At 41.6% G+C, this 18,437-nt stretch overlaps 1 protein-coding gene across 6 annotated transcripts in view; it reads left to right on the forward strand.

Annotated features, from left to right (window-relative positions):
* LOC140599936 (uncharacterized) overlaps window positions 1–18,437 on the forward strand; it is a 102,186-nt gene that overhangs the window by 20,063 nt on the left and 63,686 nt on the right. For all 6 annotated transcript variants that reach the window (XM_072766435.1, XM_072766437.1, XM_072766438.1 and 3 more), the window contains one exon: window positions 15,567–15,640. In XM_072766435.1, coding sequence (XP_072622536.1) covers window positions 15,567–15,640 — 74 coding nt within the window. The remainder of the gene's footprint in view (window positions 1–15,566; window positions 15,641–18,437) is intronic.

The raw sequence follows: 18,437 nt of genomic DNA on the forward strand, positions 1-18,437 counted from the left end.
ACCTTGGTAAACCTAGGAGAACAGTTGTTAAGGCTAAGAGAGAATTTCCTTGTTCTGGTTTAAGGGAAAGAGACTAAAAGAAGAGCAAAACAAAGCTGTCTGAAACCTCAGTACTTCACATCTGATGACCAGAGTTACTTTCCTGTTTGAAGGGGATTCTCAGATTAGTTCATGATACTTAGGATGAGAAAGAAATGAGTCAGGAAGAGGAAAATATTACAGCAAATGGATAGACAAAGGTATATCAAGCAAAAGGAACTCAAGGATTCGAAAATATCAGGTAATAGAGACCGTTGCGTTCAACAGAAAAACACAGTTTGTCAAAGAAAGGTACAGTATGTTAAATGATAGTGCTGTTGCCTTTTAGATGACAAAATAGAAGAGACTCAAAAACAACTATAAAAGAATACAACCTATGAGAATACAAGGGCAATTTTACAAATCTACAATGATACAAAATTTCTGTCCAAAGTAATAAACAACAACAACAACAAAATCTAATTGGGATATATATAAAGGATGTTATCACAAAGGTTAGGAAATTCATTTTATTAGATGCATTGTACAGGGTTGTACCTTAGTAAGAATAACTTTTTAGACGATATTTGCAGACATCACATATACATTAGGTCATGGAGAGAATCCCATTGTATTTCCAGAATTGATGCTCATTGGCCACATGTATTGCTACTGTGAAATACAAATAAAAGTTCAGAGTAAATCGGGCACCTGCATGGCTCAGCGATTGAGAGTCTGCCTTCAGCTTAGGGTGCGATCCCGGGATCCAGTGCCACGTCTGGCTCCCTGCATGGAGCCTGCGTCTCCCTCTGCCTGGATGTCTCATGCCTCTCTCTCTCTCTGCCTCTCTCTGTCTCATGCCTCTCTCTGTCTCTGCCTCTCTCTGTCTCATGAATAAATAAGTAAAATATTTTTAAAAATTCAGAGCAAAAAGATACATTCTTTGCCTCCCTATCCCAAGTCCATATCTCAGAAAGGAGCACTTAACTCCAAGCTTGATTTGTTCAAATGGGCAAGAAAATTGATGGATTACTGGCAAGTCTAAGGGAAGGAGGGAGAGAATTCACGGTGCGAAGTGCTGTTTCGGAAGAAAAGTGAATAGCAATCCTGACATCAACAAATCCAATAGGATGAAGAATGCATACTATAATTGTGGAATCAAGTTTGGTACAAGACACACTTCCATGTTACTTGTTGGTTCTGTTTATCTTACTTTGAAGTTTTTTAAAATTGAAATCACAAAGGATTGACTGAATTACTGATTTCAGATTATAAAGCTTCCTAAGGAAAATAAAGACACTTATGTATTGCAGAATAGCTCCAGATCACTTTGTTTCCTGAAATAACATTGCTTTAATGAAAAATACTTGAATATATTCAGATTACAGATTGTATTCTTTTATCTGTGGTCTTTTTTTGTCATAAGACAAAGTTTCTGTGTCTATTAAATTACTGATAACTATATCCCATACTTATTTATAATTATAGATTTCTAGAATAGCTTCATCTTTGCTAAAATGAGCTATAAAAAGTACATATCTGCAAAGAAAGGGTTATTTATATGACAGTTAAAGTCATAATATTTATAGCAATGAATCTAAGTACCAAAAATTGATATGTGATAATAGGGTGAGTATGCTGATGAAAGGGCTTAGAAATTAACATGAATACCTCTTAGGTTCTTTATAGTATTGAGCTAGACCTAAAAAAATCAAAGACTCAGTCAACTGCTTTACAATCATGATGATTCTTCATAAGGACAGTTTTCTCATTAAATTTCTTACTCAGATTTCGTGGAACTATATTTGATATTTTCATTAGGAAGGCTAGTATTGTGTTTAGTTAGCATCAACTCACCTGAGTCCACAAGATCTGGATCTGGGCAAACTCATGAATTTCATAGGCATTGATTAGAATACTCATTTTAAAAAGCATATTTACTGTTTTAAAAAAGCACAAAATCATATTTAAAGTAGAAATATGATAAATGTAAGCTGTTACTTTTTTAAGTTTGTAAGGCAATTTAAATTGTAGAATACAAAAGATGATTTAGTAACCTGAATATCATTTTTGGCCTAGGGAACAAGACTTAAATTTAGACTTGATTCTTCTTCTTTCTTCTTCATCTCATTTGCTCTTTATAAAACGCTATGTTTAAAATCTTCTAACTTTATCAATGGAGAATCTCAGAACTTCAACGACATTCAGAAACTTGTGCAAAGGTACATAGTGAATAAATGTTGGAACAAGTCATCATACTATACCGCTGACCTGTTTATTCTTGAACTTGATGTTCATAATGGTACTATTTATAATATACTTTCTTTTGCAATTGTATCTTTATTACACTTTTAAATCCTCTGGTCAGATTTGATGCAGTGCTTTTCCCAAGAACTGACTATTTCTTGGTGGGTCCTCCATAAATATTCGTCAGTTGATTTCTAGTCCACATTGGTCCCTGGAGGGAGCGGGGTGGCTTTGTCATGTGGCAGCTAACCTTTAACCATTGAAGATGGAGAAGTGCCATCAGGAGTAAGGTAGCCAAGTGCTTGAAACTCCCAGGCATTTTCATTTTCCTCTTCCCTATGTCTGCTTTTTGTCTGTTCAGGCAGAAATCTTAAAATTTTGGTTTGACCTTTTGACGGAGATCGCCTATACTTGACCTTGTTTCTGACTTGGCTTTTTCTCCTGATCTGCCTCTTTTAGAACAGTCAGCCCTTCCTTTCTGATTACTTCTTTCATTTCAAGCATTTATTTTGACTCTATCCTGTCCTTTTACTCTGATTAACTCAGGCAGAGTGGCTCAATAGAAAGGGTGTGGGCATATTTCTTGCCAATTTCAGGAGCGATTAACATTTTTGAGCTTTAATTTTTTAAATTAGACTTTTTATTTTGAGATAATTGTTGATTCATATGCTCTTATAAAGACATACTGGAGATCCCCTGTACCCTTGACCGTGTTTCCCCTAAGGGACATGCAAATACAAAACCACAGTTCAGTATCCCAACAAACTGACACTGGAACAGTCAAAATACAGAACATTTCCATCACTACATGACTTGCCCACTTTGCCCATTTAGAGCCATCCCTGCTTCCCTCCCACATTCTCCTTTTTGTAACACCCGATCCACTAACCTGTTCTCTAATTCTCTAATTTTGTCACTTCAAGGCTATCATGTAAATAGAAGCATACAACATGTAACATCTTATGATTTTGTTTTTTTCCACTCAGCACAATTCTCTGGAAATTCATCCTGATTGTTTTGTGTTTCACTAGTGTGGTTTTCTGTTTGTTTTTGCATTGTGAGTACAATCTTACAGTATCAGTCTAGCACACTATGTTTAACCGTTCACCTTTTGGATGATATCTGAGTTTCTATTTTTTAGCTATTATGAATAAAGCTTCTAATAAGTATTCATTTATAAGTTTATGTATGAATAGAAATTTTCAATCTCTCTGGATGACCAAGAATGCAATTGTTGGGACGTATGTTTTTTTTTTTTTTTTTTAACAAAGTGCCAACCTGTTTTCCATAACGTACCATTTACATCTTTGCATCTTTGCTAGTATTGATGTTGATGAAATTTTTAATTTTAGACATTCCCATAGGTGTCTCATTGTGGTTTTAATTTGCATTTGCCTACTGGTTCACTGTACTGAATGTATTTACCATCTGTAAATCTGTATATCCTGGGGCACCTGGGTAGCTCCGTGGTTGAGTCTTAGCCTTTGGCTCAGGTCTTGATCCCAGTATCACGGGATGGAATCCCACATTGGATTCCCCAAAGGTAACCTGTTTCTCCCTCTGCCTCTCTCTGTGTGTCTGTGTCTCTCACGAATAAATAAATAAAAATAAAAAAATAAATCTGTATATTCTTTTCAGTGAAATGGATAATTTCCTTTCCCCATGTTCTAATTGTATTTTCTTAATTCTTGGATTTTGAAATTTCTTTATCTATTCCAGACATTTGTTTGAAGGTACTCTTTACAGGGCCTAAAGTTTTTAATTTTGATGAGATCCAATTTATCAACTCTACCCTTTACAAATGGTGTTTTTGGTGTTGAGTATAAGACCTTTCCCTAGCCTTAGATCCCAAAACATGTCTTCCATTTTTTTCTAACAGTTTTTTAGTTTCACATTTTACCTTTAAATCTCTTATCAATTTTGAATTAATTTTTTATAAAGTATGAGATTTAGCTCAAGGTTCATTTTCTCGTGTGTGACAATGGATGTTGAATTGCATTTATTGAAGGGGCCATACGTTGAAGTACTCCGTTGAAGTACTCCGTTGAAGTACTTTGATAGTTCTATTGAAATTGGGCATATGTGTGTGCATCTGCTTCTGGATATTCTGTTTCACTGATCAATGCTTTTCTTTGACAGTACCAAATAGTCTTAGTTTCTATAGCTATAGAATAGTCAGGTAGACAGAATAAGATACTTTATTCTTCCTTCAAAGTTATTTTGAATATTCCAGGGTTTTTTGCCTTTTCATATAAATTTTAATGTGATCTTATCATATCTATAAAACATCTTGCTAGGATTTTAAAATAAATTGTTTTAAACATATAGTTCAATTTGGAAGATAATTGAGATCTTTATTATTTCTCGTCTTCCAATTCAGAAGCAAGGTATGTCTCCCCATTTATGTGTATCTTTGATTTATTCCATCACATTTTGTAGTTTTTTAGCATACAGATCCTGTATGTGTTTTGTTAGATTTACTTCTCAGTATTTTTAATTGATCGTAAATGTTTTTTTTTTTTTAATTTGGGTGTTAATGTGTTCATTGCTTGTCTACATAAATCAAATAGATATTTTTATATTGATATTCTACTGTGATATAGACAGTTTGTACCACCCCCATAGAGATCCAACCCCCAAAGATGTGGTATTTGGAGGGGGCCCTTTGGAGGTTGATTAGCAGTAATGTCCTTATAACAGAGACCCCAAAAATGCTCTGTTACCCCTTCTGCCATGCAAGGACACAACGAAGAGATGGTTATCTGTGAACCGGGAAGTGGATCTACACCAGACGATAAAGTTGCTGGTGCTTTAATCTTGGACTTCTTAGTTTCTAGAACTATGTGAAATACATTTCTGTTTGTTTATAAGCAGCTCAGTCTATAACAATTCTGTTAGCAGCCTGAATAGACTATGACATATTGTAACCTTGCTGAACTCACTCACTGGTTCTAGGAGGTTTTTAATTTTTTTTGTTGCGATTTTGTGTATAGAAAATCATGTCTATGAAAAAGCACAGTTTTATTTATAAAGGTTTTTTTCTGATATGAATGCATTTTATTTTCTTGCATAATTGTACAGTTATGTTTCTTGAGCCTCTAGCACTCTGTTGGATACCATTTATTGGTGTGGATTTTTTTTTTTGAGAGAGAATGCATATGGACAGTGATGGGAGGGGCAGAGAGAGAGAGAGAATCTTAAGCAGACTCCCCGCTGAGAGGCGCCAGATTCAGGACTGGATCTCACAACCCTGAGATCATGACCTGAGCTAAAATCAAGAGTTAGGCGCTCACCCTACTGAGCCACCCAGGAGCTCCTGGTGTGGACATTTTTGCTTTATTCTCCTTTCTTAGCAGCATTTAGTTGTTTGAACATTAAATATACCATTACATATAGCTTTTGTAGAAGTTCTTTATAAAGGTGACAAAATCTCCCCTCTATTCTTATTTTTCTGAGTGTTTTTATTATGAATGGGTATTTATCAAATATTTTTTCAGCATCAATCGATATGATAAATTAATTTTTTTGGCAGGCTAATATAGGATTATATTGATTGATTTTTAAATATTGAGCTACCCTTGCATTCCTGGAATAGTTCTTTTTATATGTAGTTGCATTCTATTTGCATATATTTGTTATAGAGATTTTGGCATTTGTATTCATGAGGGATATTGATCTGTCGATTTATTTGGATTTTACTGTTTTTGTTTGGGTATTAGGGTAATACTAACTTCATTAAATGAATTTTATCCTTCTGTATTTTGGGAAGGGATTATTTGAAAATTCGTATTCTTTTTTTTAAGAATGTATTTATTTATTCATGAAAGGCAGAGACACAAGCAGAGGGAGAAGCAGGCTCTATGCAGGGAGCCCGACGTGGGACTCGATCCCAGGTCTCGAGGATCAAGCCCTGGGCTGAAGGTGGCACTAAACTGCTGAACCACCCGGGCTGCCGGGTATTAATTCTTTTAAAAATATTTTGTAGAATTCTGTGGTGCAACCAGCCTGAAGATATCTATTTTAGGAGTTTTTAACTAGAAATGCAATTTCTTTACAGCTAAAATACTCAAATTTTCTATTTTCTTTTGTATTAGTTTATTTTACTATTATTGTTTTTTAAGACTTTATTTATTCATGAGAGACACAGAGAGAGAGGCAGAGACGTAGGAAGAGGGAGAAGCAGGTTCCCTGTGTGGAGCCTGGCATAGGACTTGATTCCCGGACTACAGTACCACACTGTGAGCCGAAGGCAAATGCTCAACCACTGAGCCACCCAGGCATCCCGTTACTTTTTTTTTTTTTAAGGAATTAGTCCATTTTTTCAAAGTTGTCAATCTTTTGTGTGTAAAATGTTTGTACTATTACCTTATTAACCTTCTGATGTCTACAGGGTCTATAACGGTGTCCCTTGTTTTGTTCCTGATATTGGCCATTTGTATCTTCATTTTTTGCTCGATCTTGATGAAGATTTGTCACTTTTATTGATCATTTTAAACAAACAGCTATTTGTAACATTTATTTTTTGAGTTGTTTTACCGTTTTCAATTCATTGACATGTGCTCCTTATTATTTCTTTTCTTTTAGTTACTTTGTTTTTTGATTTTGTTTTTTGTTTTTCTAGGTCCTTGAGATTAGGTACTTTGCTCTTTTCTGACATATGCATTTCCTGCTGTAATTTTGAGTCTAGCATTGCTTTAGTTGTCTTGGACTACATATGACACATTGTATTTTTGTTTTCATGAGTTCAGTGTACTCTTTTGATTTTCCTAAAACTTCCACTTGACCCATGAATTATTTAGAAGTTTGTTGTTTCACTTCTAAGGATTTGGAAATTTTCTTGTTATCTTTTTTTTAAGATTTTATTTATTCATATGAGGGAGAGAGTGTGTGTGTTGAGTGAGAGAGCACAAGCAGGGGGAGCATCAGAGAAAGAGGGAGAAGCAGACTCCCCACTGAGTAGGAAGCCCAGTGCAGGGCTTGGTCCCAGGACCCTGAGATCATGACAGGAGCTTAAGGCTGATGCTTACCCGACTAAGCCACCCTGGAACCCCTCCTTCTCTTTTTCCATCGCTGATTTCTGGTGGTAGTTGGTGCACACATGATGCATGATGTCAAATTTCTCCAAGTTGATGAGGTTTGTTTTATAGCACAGTGTATACTCTGTGTTGGTATAGGTTCTGTGGGTCCTGGAAAGGAATGCATATTTTGATGTTGATTGGTAGAATATTTTGTAAATGTTGATTAGATCCTATTGATGAATGATGTTTCTAGTTGTTCTGTATCCTTCTTACACTTCTGTGTAGTTATTTTACGAGTTGTGGAAAGAGGGGTTTTGGAGTCTCCAACTATAGTTGTTAATTTGTGTATTTCTCCTTTTATTCCTATCAAATTTTGTTTCACGTAGTTTTCCTTTTTCTCTTTTTTAATGTAGTCTTCATCTATGTCTGTTACATACACATGAAGAGTTGTTATGTCTTCTTGGTGGGTTGGCTCTTTTACCATTATTTGATATTCTTCTTTGTCCCTGGTAATTTTTATTTCAATTATTGTGTTTTCACTTCCAAAATCTCATTTTATCTTTATAGTTGATGTATGTCTGCTGGGACTCCCCCTGCCCTGTATTTTCAAGCATTTTATCAACTGGTCATTCAAGCATTTTTAGGATATCTGCTTTAGATTCTTTCTCAGATAATTCTTATATGTCTGTTTTTTCTTTTGCCATTGTTGTTTTGTTTTGGGATCTGTTGGTTGTCTTTTATCATTCAGTTTGAGACCTTCCTGGTTCTTGGTATGACTAATGGACATTTTATGAGACTAGGGTTCTCACTTACCCTATTGTGTCAGTGGAGTGCCCTCCTTACTGCTAGGCAGGGATTGCAATTCTGTCCCCCATACTAGGCCTCCGCTAATACACCCATGGCTGGGAAGTATAGGAATGCCAGTTTCTTGCTCCCCAGGTGGCTTCTACTGACTCTATGAGCTGAAGGGGTTGTCATGGTCACTGATGAAAATTCTTTCTTTTGAGTAGGCCTCCCTGGCATTATGACACTACACTGTGACACTCTCACCGCCATCACAAAAGAAGGAAGGAGGAAGGCACCTTGTTACTACCAACTGGGGGTAGAAGTTCAGGTTCCACATGTGGTCTCCCCTGACAGCAAGGGTGAGGGTGGGAGGCATCTACTCAGTTTTCTATGTGACCTCTCTAGCAGGAGGTTGGGGATAATTTGTTAGCATCCAATAAGGATGGAAATCTAGGTTCCTCACTTAGTATTTGCAAATGTGAGTGGTGCAGAACAAGTTTTTCGGTGATGTTTGACTCGATGTCTTGGTGGACTGCCATTGTCCTTGTCCTTTGGCTAATTCCTAAAGCAGACTTATTTTGGGGCATTTATTTCTGTGCCCAGTGGAGTTTCTCAGTTGCCAGTTCTTGCCTTCAAGTCTGGAATATACGAAGCAAGGAGAAAAATCACTGAATTGGGGCACCTGGGTGGCCCAGTTGGTTAAGTGTCTGCCCCTGGCTTGGGTCATGATCTCAGGGTCCTGGGATGGGGTCTGAATCTGGGCTCCTTGCTCAGCAGGGATTCTTCTTCTCCCTTTCCTTCTGCCCCCACTTGTTCTCTCTCTTGCTTCCTCACTCTCAAATAAATAAGTAAATAAATAAAATCTTAGAAAATAAAGGAACCAACACTGAATTAGTTGCATGTCTTACTTTGGTCCCGGGGATCCACTGCCATTTTGACTTTTTCAGTTTCTCCAGCTTTCAGGGATTTTTTGTTTTCTTTATATATATATATAGTGTTTAGGATTTCGAGTTATGTTCAACCAGAGGAGCAGGGATAAGTATATCTAGTCTGAACCTTTTTTATTTGTAAAATGTATTTAGTATAATCTACTTGCTGGTTGCCTCTCAGGGAAATTCATGAAATTTTTGATTCTTAGACAAACATATACTAAAATGATAAAGGCGTGTACTAACATTACTTCCTTTATCGTTACTGGTGGTAAGAATATATATACATACATTATATATATGTGTGTGTGTGTATACACACCCATATGTATATGTTATATATAAGTATATATATACACATATATATTTCTGAAATTTATTTATTTTGAAGATGATCCTAGTGGACACAAGAATATTCATTAAGGCTTCTAAAGCAATATAGGAAATTAATAAGCTGCAAACTCTCTTGGTTGTTTTGTTTCTATAACTTCCTGGAAAATCATTGTGAAATAAATTTTACTAAGTAATTACACTGTGATTTTTATGGGCAAGTTTTTATCTAAATGAGCAATAATAGAACATTATTTTTTGTATGATAAGTGCTGTATATGAAAATTGTAGTACTTTTTCATTGCTACTTTCACTGGTACTGCTTTAGAGTTGTACTCTAGTCTATTAAGTAATAAATGAACTGAAAATACTGTCTCTTTTGAGAAGTCACTATTATACTTGTCATGAAATATATGTCTTTGCACTATTAACATTTACTCCTTTTACTAATTTTCAGTGTGATTAGGGCAATATTCTCTAGTTCTTATAGAATTAATTGCAAAATAGGAGAGCTGTGAGAGATAAGACTAAAGAATTCTTGGGGAGGGAAATTAAGAATTTAATTAGTATCCTACTTCACTTTTTCTTTTGATTATCTTTTCAAAAGGAAACTTACGTAACAAGGTGTGTCTTTAAGAAGAAGATTAGTATACAAAAAAAGAAGAAGAAGATTAGTATACAGTAACTTTTTTCCCTGTGGACCTTTTTTTTTTTTTTTTTTTTTTTTTTATGATAGTCACAGAGAGAGAGAAAGAGAGAGAGAGAGAGAGAGGCAGAGACACAGGCGGAGGGAGAAGCAGGCTCCCGACAGGAAGCCCAACGTGGCACTGGATCCAGGGTCTCCAGGATCACACCCCAGGCTGCAGGTGACTCCAAACCGCTGCACCACCAGGGATGCCCCTTCCCTGTGGACCATTAAACAAGAATGAATCTTAGCTGATTCTGCTCAGATTCTGGAAAGCGAGGGTGGAGTGAGGAGGTAGGGTACAACATTAGTGTTTCTAAAAGTCTGAGCTTTCTTTATACTGCTCATCTGCCCTCCTATAAGGAAGAGGATTTACAATTTCATTCCTGTGTTTTAGAAAGGTTATTGCTGTAATTTGAAAAGGACAAGTAGCCCAACATGGAATACTATCTCAAGAGAAATGGGCTTTATAGCTGTAGGTCATAGAAATGGCAAAACTTTGAGCCCAGAACTCTACAGAGCCCCAGAGGAAGGCCGGCCAGATGTTTGATGATGTGATTTGTAGCTCCTGGGAGCTGAATACCAAGGCTCATGGCTTTGGGAAATAAAGTGAAAGATTCTAGTGCCCCAGGCAGGAAAGGAGTTCATCTTCAAATGAACTGCATGAACATGGTCAGAGAACATCCCTGCAGCAACCAATTCTCACTAACCCCAAAGTTCTTCAAGTTTTCTAGGCAAAATATGGCTCCCTGGGACGTTAGTAAAACCCTAGAGATCATTGAGGGTCCTTACCTCTACCACCTGCCTTTCCAGAATACGATGCATGACTAAGAATTTCCTGTCATGTCTTTGTGACAAGAAGAAATAAGCCATGTTAGATCTCTAAAAAGGACGTGGCTGGATGTTATCTTGAGTGCCAGCAGAAGATACTACTGAGTACAGAAAGAACATTTTGTTCTACTCATCGTGATATTTTTTTTAAAAGTGTGCAATTGCCATTATAAAAGTAACACAAGAAAAACTATTACTTTTCCTTTTCTACATCAATAACCAGTTAGGGAATGGGATGGGAAAAATCAAATCCATTCATAATAATGACATAAACTATAACACAAACTACAAAATATAAATCTAAGAAGGAATGTGGAAGGTACACAAAAAATATGAAAGTTTATAGAAGGATATAAGGAAAAGTTGAAGAAATGAAAGGAGACATATTTCTGTTTAAAACAAAATCCTGATGTAAAATAGTAGTTTGCTAAAAATTAGTGCATTCTAATTTTTTTTTAAATTTTATTTTATTTATTTATGATAGGCACACAGTGAAAGAGAGAGAGAGGCAGAGACATAGGCAGAGGGAGAAGCAGGCTCCATGCACCGGGAGCCTGACGTGGGATTCGATCCCGAGTCTCCAGGATCGCGCCCTGGGCCAAAGGCAGGTGCCAAACCGCTGCGCCACCCAGGGATCCCTATCTAGTGCATTCTAAAACATAATATTAGTGATAGCTTAATACTGGTGCAGGTCCTGCCTCAGCACCGGCCCCCAGGCCCACGTCGCCCCTGACGCCCCATCCGACAAGGTGCTCAGGCCAGAGCCCACTGGTGCCCTTCCCGGGAGGGGCTCTGAGCAGCCGCGCCACTGGACGCGGTCTCGCCCAGGGGAGCCGCCTTCTGCCCAGTGCCTCGCTGGTGGCGGAGAACAGTTAATGTTGCTGAGCTTCTGGGCTGTCCTCCGCGGGGTGGGGGCTGCACGCCTGCCTGTCCAGCGGGTCGCTGCCCCAGGTCCCTGCCCTGGGAGGCGCTGGGAGGCGCTGCAAGGCCCGCTGGTGCATGCTTGGCCTTCAGGCGGGCGGCGGGCGTGTGGCGCCTGGTGCCCCGAGCCCCGCCGGGAGGGTGGCTGCCCCTGTGCTCCAGGCCCTCGGCCTTCCCTGTGCTCTCATCCAGGTCAGGACCGGCTCCCCGAGGCCCTGCTTGGCCCTCCTCAGGGCCGCTCACCCCTCACAGCCACCACGGGTGTCCCGGGGGGGTAGGTTTTGGCCTGTGAGATGGGTCCTGTGTGCAGTGTCCCTTGGCTGGCGGCCCCCAGGCCGGGATGGGAGGCTCCTGCGGGCCGCTGCCACTGCATGCTCCTCGGAGATGCGCACCCCATCCGTCCGTGTCCCTGCAGTCTAAGCCAGAGCTCGTGCACCCCGCTTCTCAGGATCTGGGCATGTCGGGTTACCGAAGTCTCCTAGCGTCAGCTTTCGCCACGCAGCAGGTTACTTGTTAGGTGCCCTGCGTGCAGCCAAGGCTGGAGCGCAAGGGCAGTGTCTTTGCGGCGGGGGATCTGGCCAGAGGGCCCCGGGCACTTTGGTGATCCTCCGAGGTCACACAGGCCAGGAAGAGGGGAGCGCTAAACTGAGCGCCACGCAAGCCAAAGGAAGTGGAAGTTGACTTTTGCTTAGGAAATGGCAAAGGTCCCCGCCAAGGGAGGAGACCAAGAGGCAGGAAGGCAGACCCAGACAGGGAGGGAGAGACAGAGAAACGGAGGGATAGGCAGACACAGGGAGGGAGCCACAGACAGGGAAGGAGATATAGAGACCAGGGAGAGATAGGGAGACAGCTAGGGACAGACAGGGAGGGACAGGGAGAGACAGGGAGTGAGAGACAGAGACAGGGAGAGGAGATAGAGATGGGGGAGAGACAGAGAGGGAAGGAAACAAAGAGACAGGGAGGGACACACAGATACAGGGAGGGAGAGACTGAGAGTTAGGGAGGGAGAGACAGAAAGAGGGACATAGAGACTGAGAGATAGGGAGGGAGAGACCGAGAGACAGGGAGAGACAGAATGAGACAGGGAAGGTGAGACAGAGAAACAGATGGACAGACACAGGGAGGGAGACAGCGAGGGAGAGATAGAGACGGGGGAACAGAGAGACTGCAAGGGAGGGAGTGACAGAGACAGGGAGGGATAGATAGAGAATGAGACAGAGACAGGGATGGAGACTGAGAAATGTAGGGAGAGACAGAGATAGGGAGAGATAGAGGCAGGGAAGGAGACCAAGACAGAGTGAGGGAGACCAAGACAGGGAGGGAGAGATGGAGACAGGGAGAGAGAGACCGAGAGACAGGGAGGGAGACACAGAGAGACTGGAGGGAGAGACAGAGACAGGTAGGGAGTGACCAAGACAGGGAGGGAGAGACAGACCAGGAGGGATTCCAAGAGATGGGAAGGGAGACACAGAGACAGGGAGAGAGAGACATGGAGGGAGAGGGAGACACAGGGAGGGAGAGATAGAGATGGGGGAGAGACAGAGACAGGGAGGGAGAGACAGAAAGAGGGAGGGAGACTGAGATAGGAGGGAAAGAGATGGGGAGGGGGAGACTGAGAGAGAGGGAGACAGCGAAGGGGAGAATGAGAGACAAGGATTGAGTGACAGAGACAGGAAGGGAGAGACAAGAGACAGGGATGGAGAGACCGAGACAAGGTGGGAAGGCCAGAGAGACAGGGAAGGAGACACAGAGTCAGGGAGGGAGAGATGGAGACAGGGAGGAGAGACTGAGATGATGGGGATGAGAGACAGATGGGGGGAGACACAGGGACAGGGAGGGGACAGTGAGAGATGGGAAAGGAGAGACCAAGAGACAGGAAGGGAGACACAGGGAGGGAGAGATAGGGATGGGGGAGACACAGAGAGATGGAGGGAGAGAATGGCAAGACAGGGAGAGACAGTGAGACAGGGAAGGAGGATGGAGACAAGGAGTGAGACTGAGAGAGGGAGGGAGAGAGACAGACAAGGAAGGAGAGTCAGAGAGACAGGGAGGGGAAGACAGAGACCGTGAGACAGAGATGGAGAGACGGGGAGGGAGAGTCATGGAGCCCCAGATGCAGGCTCAGGGGCAAGGAGGTTGAGATCTAGACAGGGTGGGAGAGACAGAGAGGGAGGGAGAGATCAAGACAGGGAGGGAGAGATCCAGACTGGCAGGAGAGACCAAGACGTGGTGGGGGGGGAGAGACAGAGTTGTGTGGGAGACACAGAGACAGGGGAGGAGAGATCCAGAGACAGGGAGGGATAGATCGAGAGACAGGGGGAGAGACCAAGAGACAGGGAGGGAGACACAGAGGCAGGGAGGGAAATACCCAGTGACAGAGACAGTGAGATAGGGAGGGAGAGACATCAATAATGGAGGGAGAGTCAGAGATAGGGAGAGAGACAGAGACAGGGAAAGAGAGACAGGAAAGGAGACAGAGACAGGGAGGGGGAGATTGAGCCAGAGAGCACAGACTGAGATGGGGGAGAAACCGAGAAGGGGCAAGACACAGAGACAGGGAGGGAGCACCGAGCGACAAGGAGGGACAGACTAAGAGATGGGGAGGGAGAGAAAGACACAGTGAGGGAGACCCAGAGACAGGATGGAAAGAATGAGACAGGGAGGGAGACCGGGAGGGAGAGACAGAGACAGAGAGGGAGATGCAGACAGGGAGGGGGAGAGAGAGACAGGGAAGAGACAGAGACAAGGGAAGAGACAGAGACAGGGAGGGAGACAGAAAGACAGTGAAGGAGAGACTGAGAGACAGGGAAGGAGACCAATACCGGGAGGGAGAGATAGAGATGGGGCAAAGACAGAGAAACAGGAAGGGAGAGACAGGGAATGAAACAGGGAGGAAGAGTCCGAGATGGGGGAGAGACAAAGATGGGAGGAGAAACAGAGATGGGGGAGAAACCAAGACAGGAAGGGAGACACCAAGAGACTGGGAGGTAGAGACAGAGCATGATGTTTGCATGAGGATGAGCTCTGGGGTGGTAGGCCAGGGGCCACGGGACCTACCCTGGGTCCTGGGTCCGCAGCTGTGGGTGCAGCTCCCAGCGCAGTGGTTCTTGCCTCTTTCTCAGGTGCCCGGGGGCCTGGGATGACTCTCCCTATGAGGGGAAAGGGCAGGCTGACTTTTCCCAGAACCCCCATCCTGGGGCAGAGAGAGACTTCCTGCCTCATCCAGCAGGAGCATAGGGGGCCTCTGAGCTCCTCAGGTCTGAGCCGGTGTGCAGTGCCTCGGGCCCAGACTGTTTGGGCAGCCAGGGTGTCCAGGCGGCTCAGGGAGGATATGGGTCCCATCCATGTGGGCTCAGGGAGGGTGTGGGTCCCATCCACGCACACCCAGAGGGGTGGAGGCAGGCACCGTCCAGCATTAGGGCAGGGCTTGGGGCAGGTGGCTTGAGGGCCAGGGCCCAGGCTGCTGGGCAAGAAGAGCCCAGCCAAGGCCCTTTGCTCTTCCTCCTTCCCCCTCCAGCCCCTCCACTCCCCTCTGCCCCTCCCCACTTGCCTGTCCTTCTGGAAGCCCTGCAGATACTGGACACAGGCCAGTTAATTTAAACACGGTTCTTTCCTCTGATTTTAGGTATGACCATACCTTTGATCTATAGATAAGCCTCTCATTTACCAGGAGTGCCACTGTATTAATGTGCATTTTCATCTTATATCCACATATAAATGTCCGTTTTGAAATACTTTATGGAAAATTTTTAGCAGAGAGTCATGCTTCAGTTCTATAATTATTCTTATTTCTTTCTTTAGGGTTGCTTTTGTAATGAAGAAGCATTTAAATACTCATCTACTAGGCAAAAATGGAGGTGGCACCTGGAAGAAAGGTAATTTTCACTCATTTTAAAAACCGTAACAAATACAATTATATTTGCCTTTTAGGCCTTGTTTAATGATGTGACTTCTAGAATGTTTATCAAATCAGTTCATAATGCTTTGTGTTTGTGGTACTCCGTTGTTGAATATGACATTTCATACCATTCTTCCACAAACATTTAATGTCCTTGTAATTCTAAAAATTCTGATCTAAAAATATTTGCAACGATTTGAAGGACTTTGAATTTGTGGAATTGTGAAATAACATTGAAACAGTAGAAAAGTTTATTTGGAGGGGATTGACCTCTGTACATGCGTTTGAATGATCGAAAATAATGATGTAAAAGTAAACTTTGTCTATTTCTTCCTGTATTTTTTGAGTTTTTAAAGCAGTAGTTTCAAATTCTTAGTGTAGAAGTAATCACTGCTGACACTAAAAAAGAAATACGTCTTGTGTCATCCCCGAAATAATACTATATAGTTGCCATGTCATGAAAAATAACACCACAATGATCATGTTCTCAACTGCCAGGCTTTCTTTTTTCCCTGCTACTGTATCATAATTAGCTTCTTTTTTAAATAAATTTATTTTTTTATTGGTGTTCAATTTACCAACATACAGAATAACACCCAGTGCTCATCCCGTCAAGTGCCCCCCTCAGTGCCCATCACCCATTCACCCCCAACCCCCGCCCTCCTCCCCTTCCACTACCCCTTGTTCGTTTCCCAGAGTTAGGAGTCTTTATGTTCTGTCTCCCTTTCTGATATTTCCCACACATTTCTTCTCACATAGACTGAATTCTATTAGGTGAGCAGAAATAGAGCAATGTCATCTATCAGGGGAGTATGGCTACCTCTAAAATGTTGGAATGTGCAAAATGTACAACTCAGAGCTAGTGAAAATTCCTCTCTCTTTCCTTCAAAGACAGAGGATATTTATCCCCCCACCCACCCGATGCTCTAAGATGGTTTCTCAAACTGTACAGAAACTCCTGGAAACTTTAGGTTCTTAGTACGTTTTCAAGATGTCAGTAATGATGTAGTTTGTTCTACAAGTCTGCGCTTAGGACCTCCAAGGACCTCTTCCTAATTTGCAAAAGTTTCATTCCGTTTTTAAAAACATAAAATGCTCTTACCAATATTTTCTATGTTTAAAAGCAGTTTAACTTGTCTCTTCTTTGAAGGCATAGTATTCTCTTTGGCATGTTAGTTTGAATGTGACCATTTTGTAAAAGAATTGAGCGTTATGTATGCCTGCTCCTGATTTTTGATGTCTGGTACTTTTGCAGCATTATATTTAATTTGAGCCAAACTCTATGTATTGAACATATCCTGAGTGCATTATTCTTCAAATCCACAAATTCTTTATTAGATAAATGCTAAGTTGGAACTTGTCAAAATTTTGTTTCGTGAGTGTATAAGGAAGTGGAAGCAAAACATTTATAATACTGTTTTTGTTGCTTTCATGTGCATGATCTCAATAGTCACTCTGCATTGTTATTAGCAGTGCAGCAAAGTTATCTGCCCTGACAGCGTCTCCGGGGGGCTTTTACGCCCCAACCACTTTTTCCACTAGAGGATTTTAAATTGGATCCATGTGACGGAGAGTCTAAGAGTTAAATAATTCCATAACAAAGGAAATGTACCTATTTCTGAGTGAAAATATCAGTGAGGGTGACAAACATGAGAGGCACCTAACTCTGGGAAAGGAACAAGGTGTAGTGGAAAGGGAGGTGGGTGGGGGTGGGTGTGTGGGGGTGACTGGGTGATGGGCACTGAGGGGGGCACCTGTCGGGATGAGCACTGGGTATTATGCTATATGTTTGCAAATTGAACTGGGTATTATGCTATATGTTGGCAAATTGATCTCCAATAAAAGGAATTTTAAAAAAGCTTTTACCAGAATGTAAAAAAAAAAAAAAATGTACCTGTTTCCTTCAAGTTGCTAATTAATGAATATCTAGATAAAAACCTTAGTATTTGCTTAGGGAATCAATTTGGGAGGCATCTACTCAGGTTGTGTAAAAGTCAAATAGTGTGTGATGGTTGACATGCGGAGTCTTTAGGCCCCAGGGTGAGCCCAGGATTGATTAGGGCCTTTGTTCAGGTGAATGAGTTTTCCCTAGGCCTGTTTCAGATCCCTGAGCTCTTTTCATTGATGCTGGCTCTGTCTCTTTTTTACCAGATATTTGGGATTTGTGATTAGCTGTCTTCCTTCTCATAGTATCTTTGATCTTATTGATAAGTAAAACCTGGCCCCCACATTTTTATCCATACCAGGTGTTACCTAGACCGACTGTGCAATAGAAGTCCTGGTGGCTCTGATACTTGGTTCTGGTTTGCTGTAAGCCATTAGGACCAGACATGAGACCTATAGGGCTTCGGGGTCTTGCTTGTCTCCTTTCCTTTCTCTCCTTTTCAGAAATGCTTATATTGAAATGTTAAAATTTCATGAAAGCATCATTGTTACCTGCTTTTTTTTGGTGTAGATGGAAACATATTTTTTTTGAAAACATGAAAGTGTCCCAAACCTAAACATTCCTAGAGAAAAGCATATCGATGTGCACATCAGTTGTTTTTGCAAGTTTGCAAACAGTAATATGGGATGATTAGAAACTTCAATGACATTTATTTATTGAAAGATTTTGTTAATCAGAGAGAGAGAGAGTATAGCAGGGAAGAGGGGCAGTGGGAGAGGGAGAAGCAGGCTGCCCACGGAGCAGGGAGCCCCGAGTGGGGCTGGATCCCAGAAACCTGGGATCATGACCAGAGCCAAAGGGAAACACTTCATGGACTGAGCTACCCAGG

This window comes from Vulpes vulpes, chromosome 8 (genome assembly GCF_048418805.1).
Source record: "Vulpes vulpes isolate BD-2025 chromosome 8, VulVul3, whole genome shotgun sequence".
Lineage (NCBI taxonomy): Eukaryota > Metazoa > Chordata > Mammalia > Carnivora > Canidae > Vulpes > Vulpes vulpes.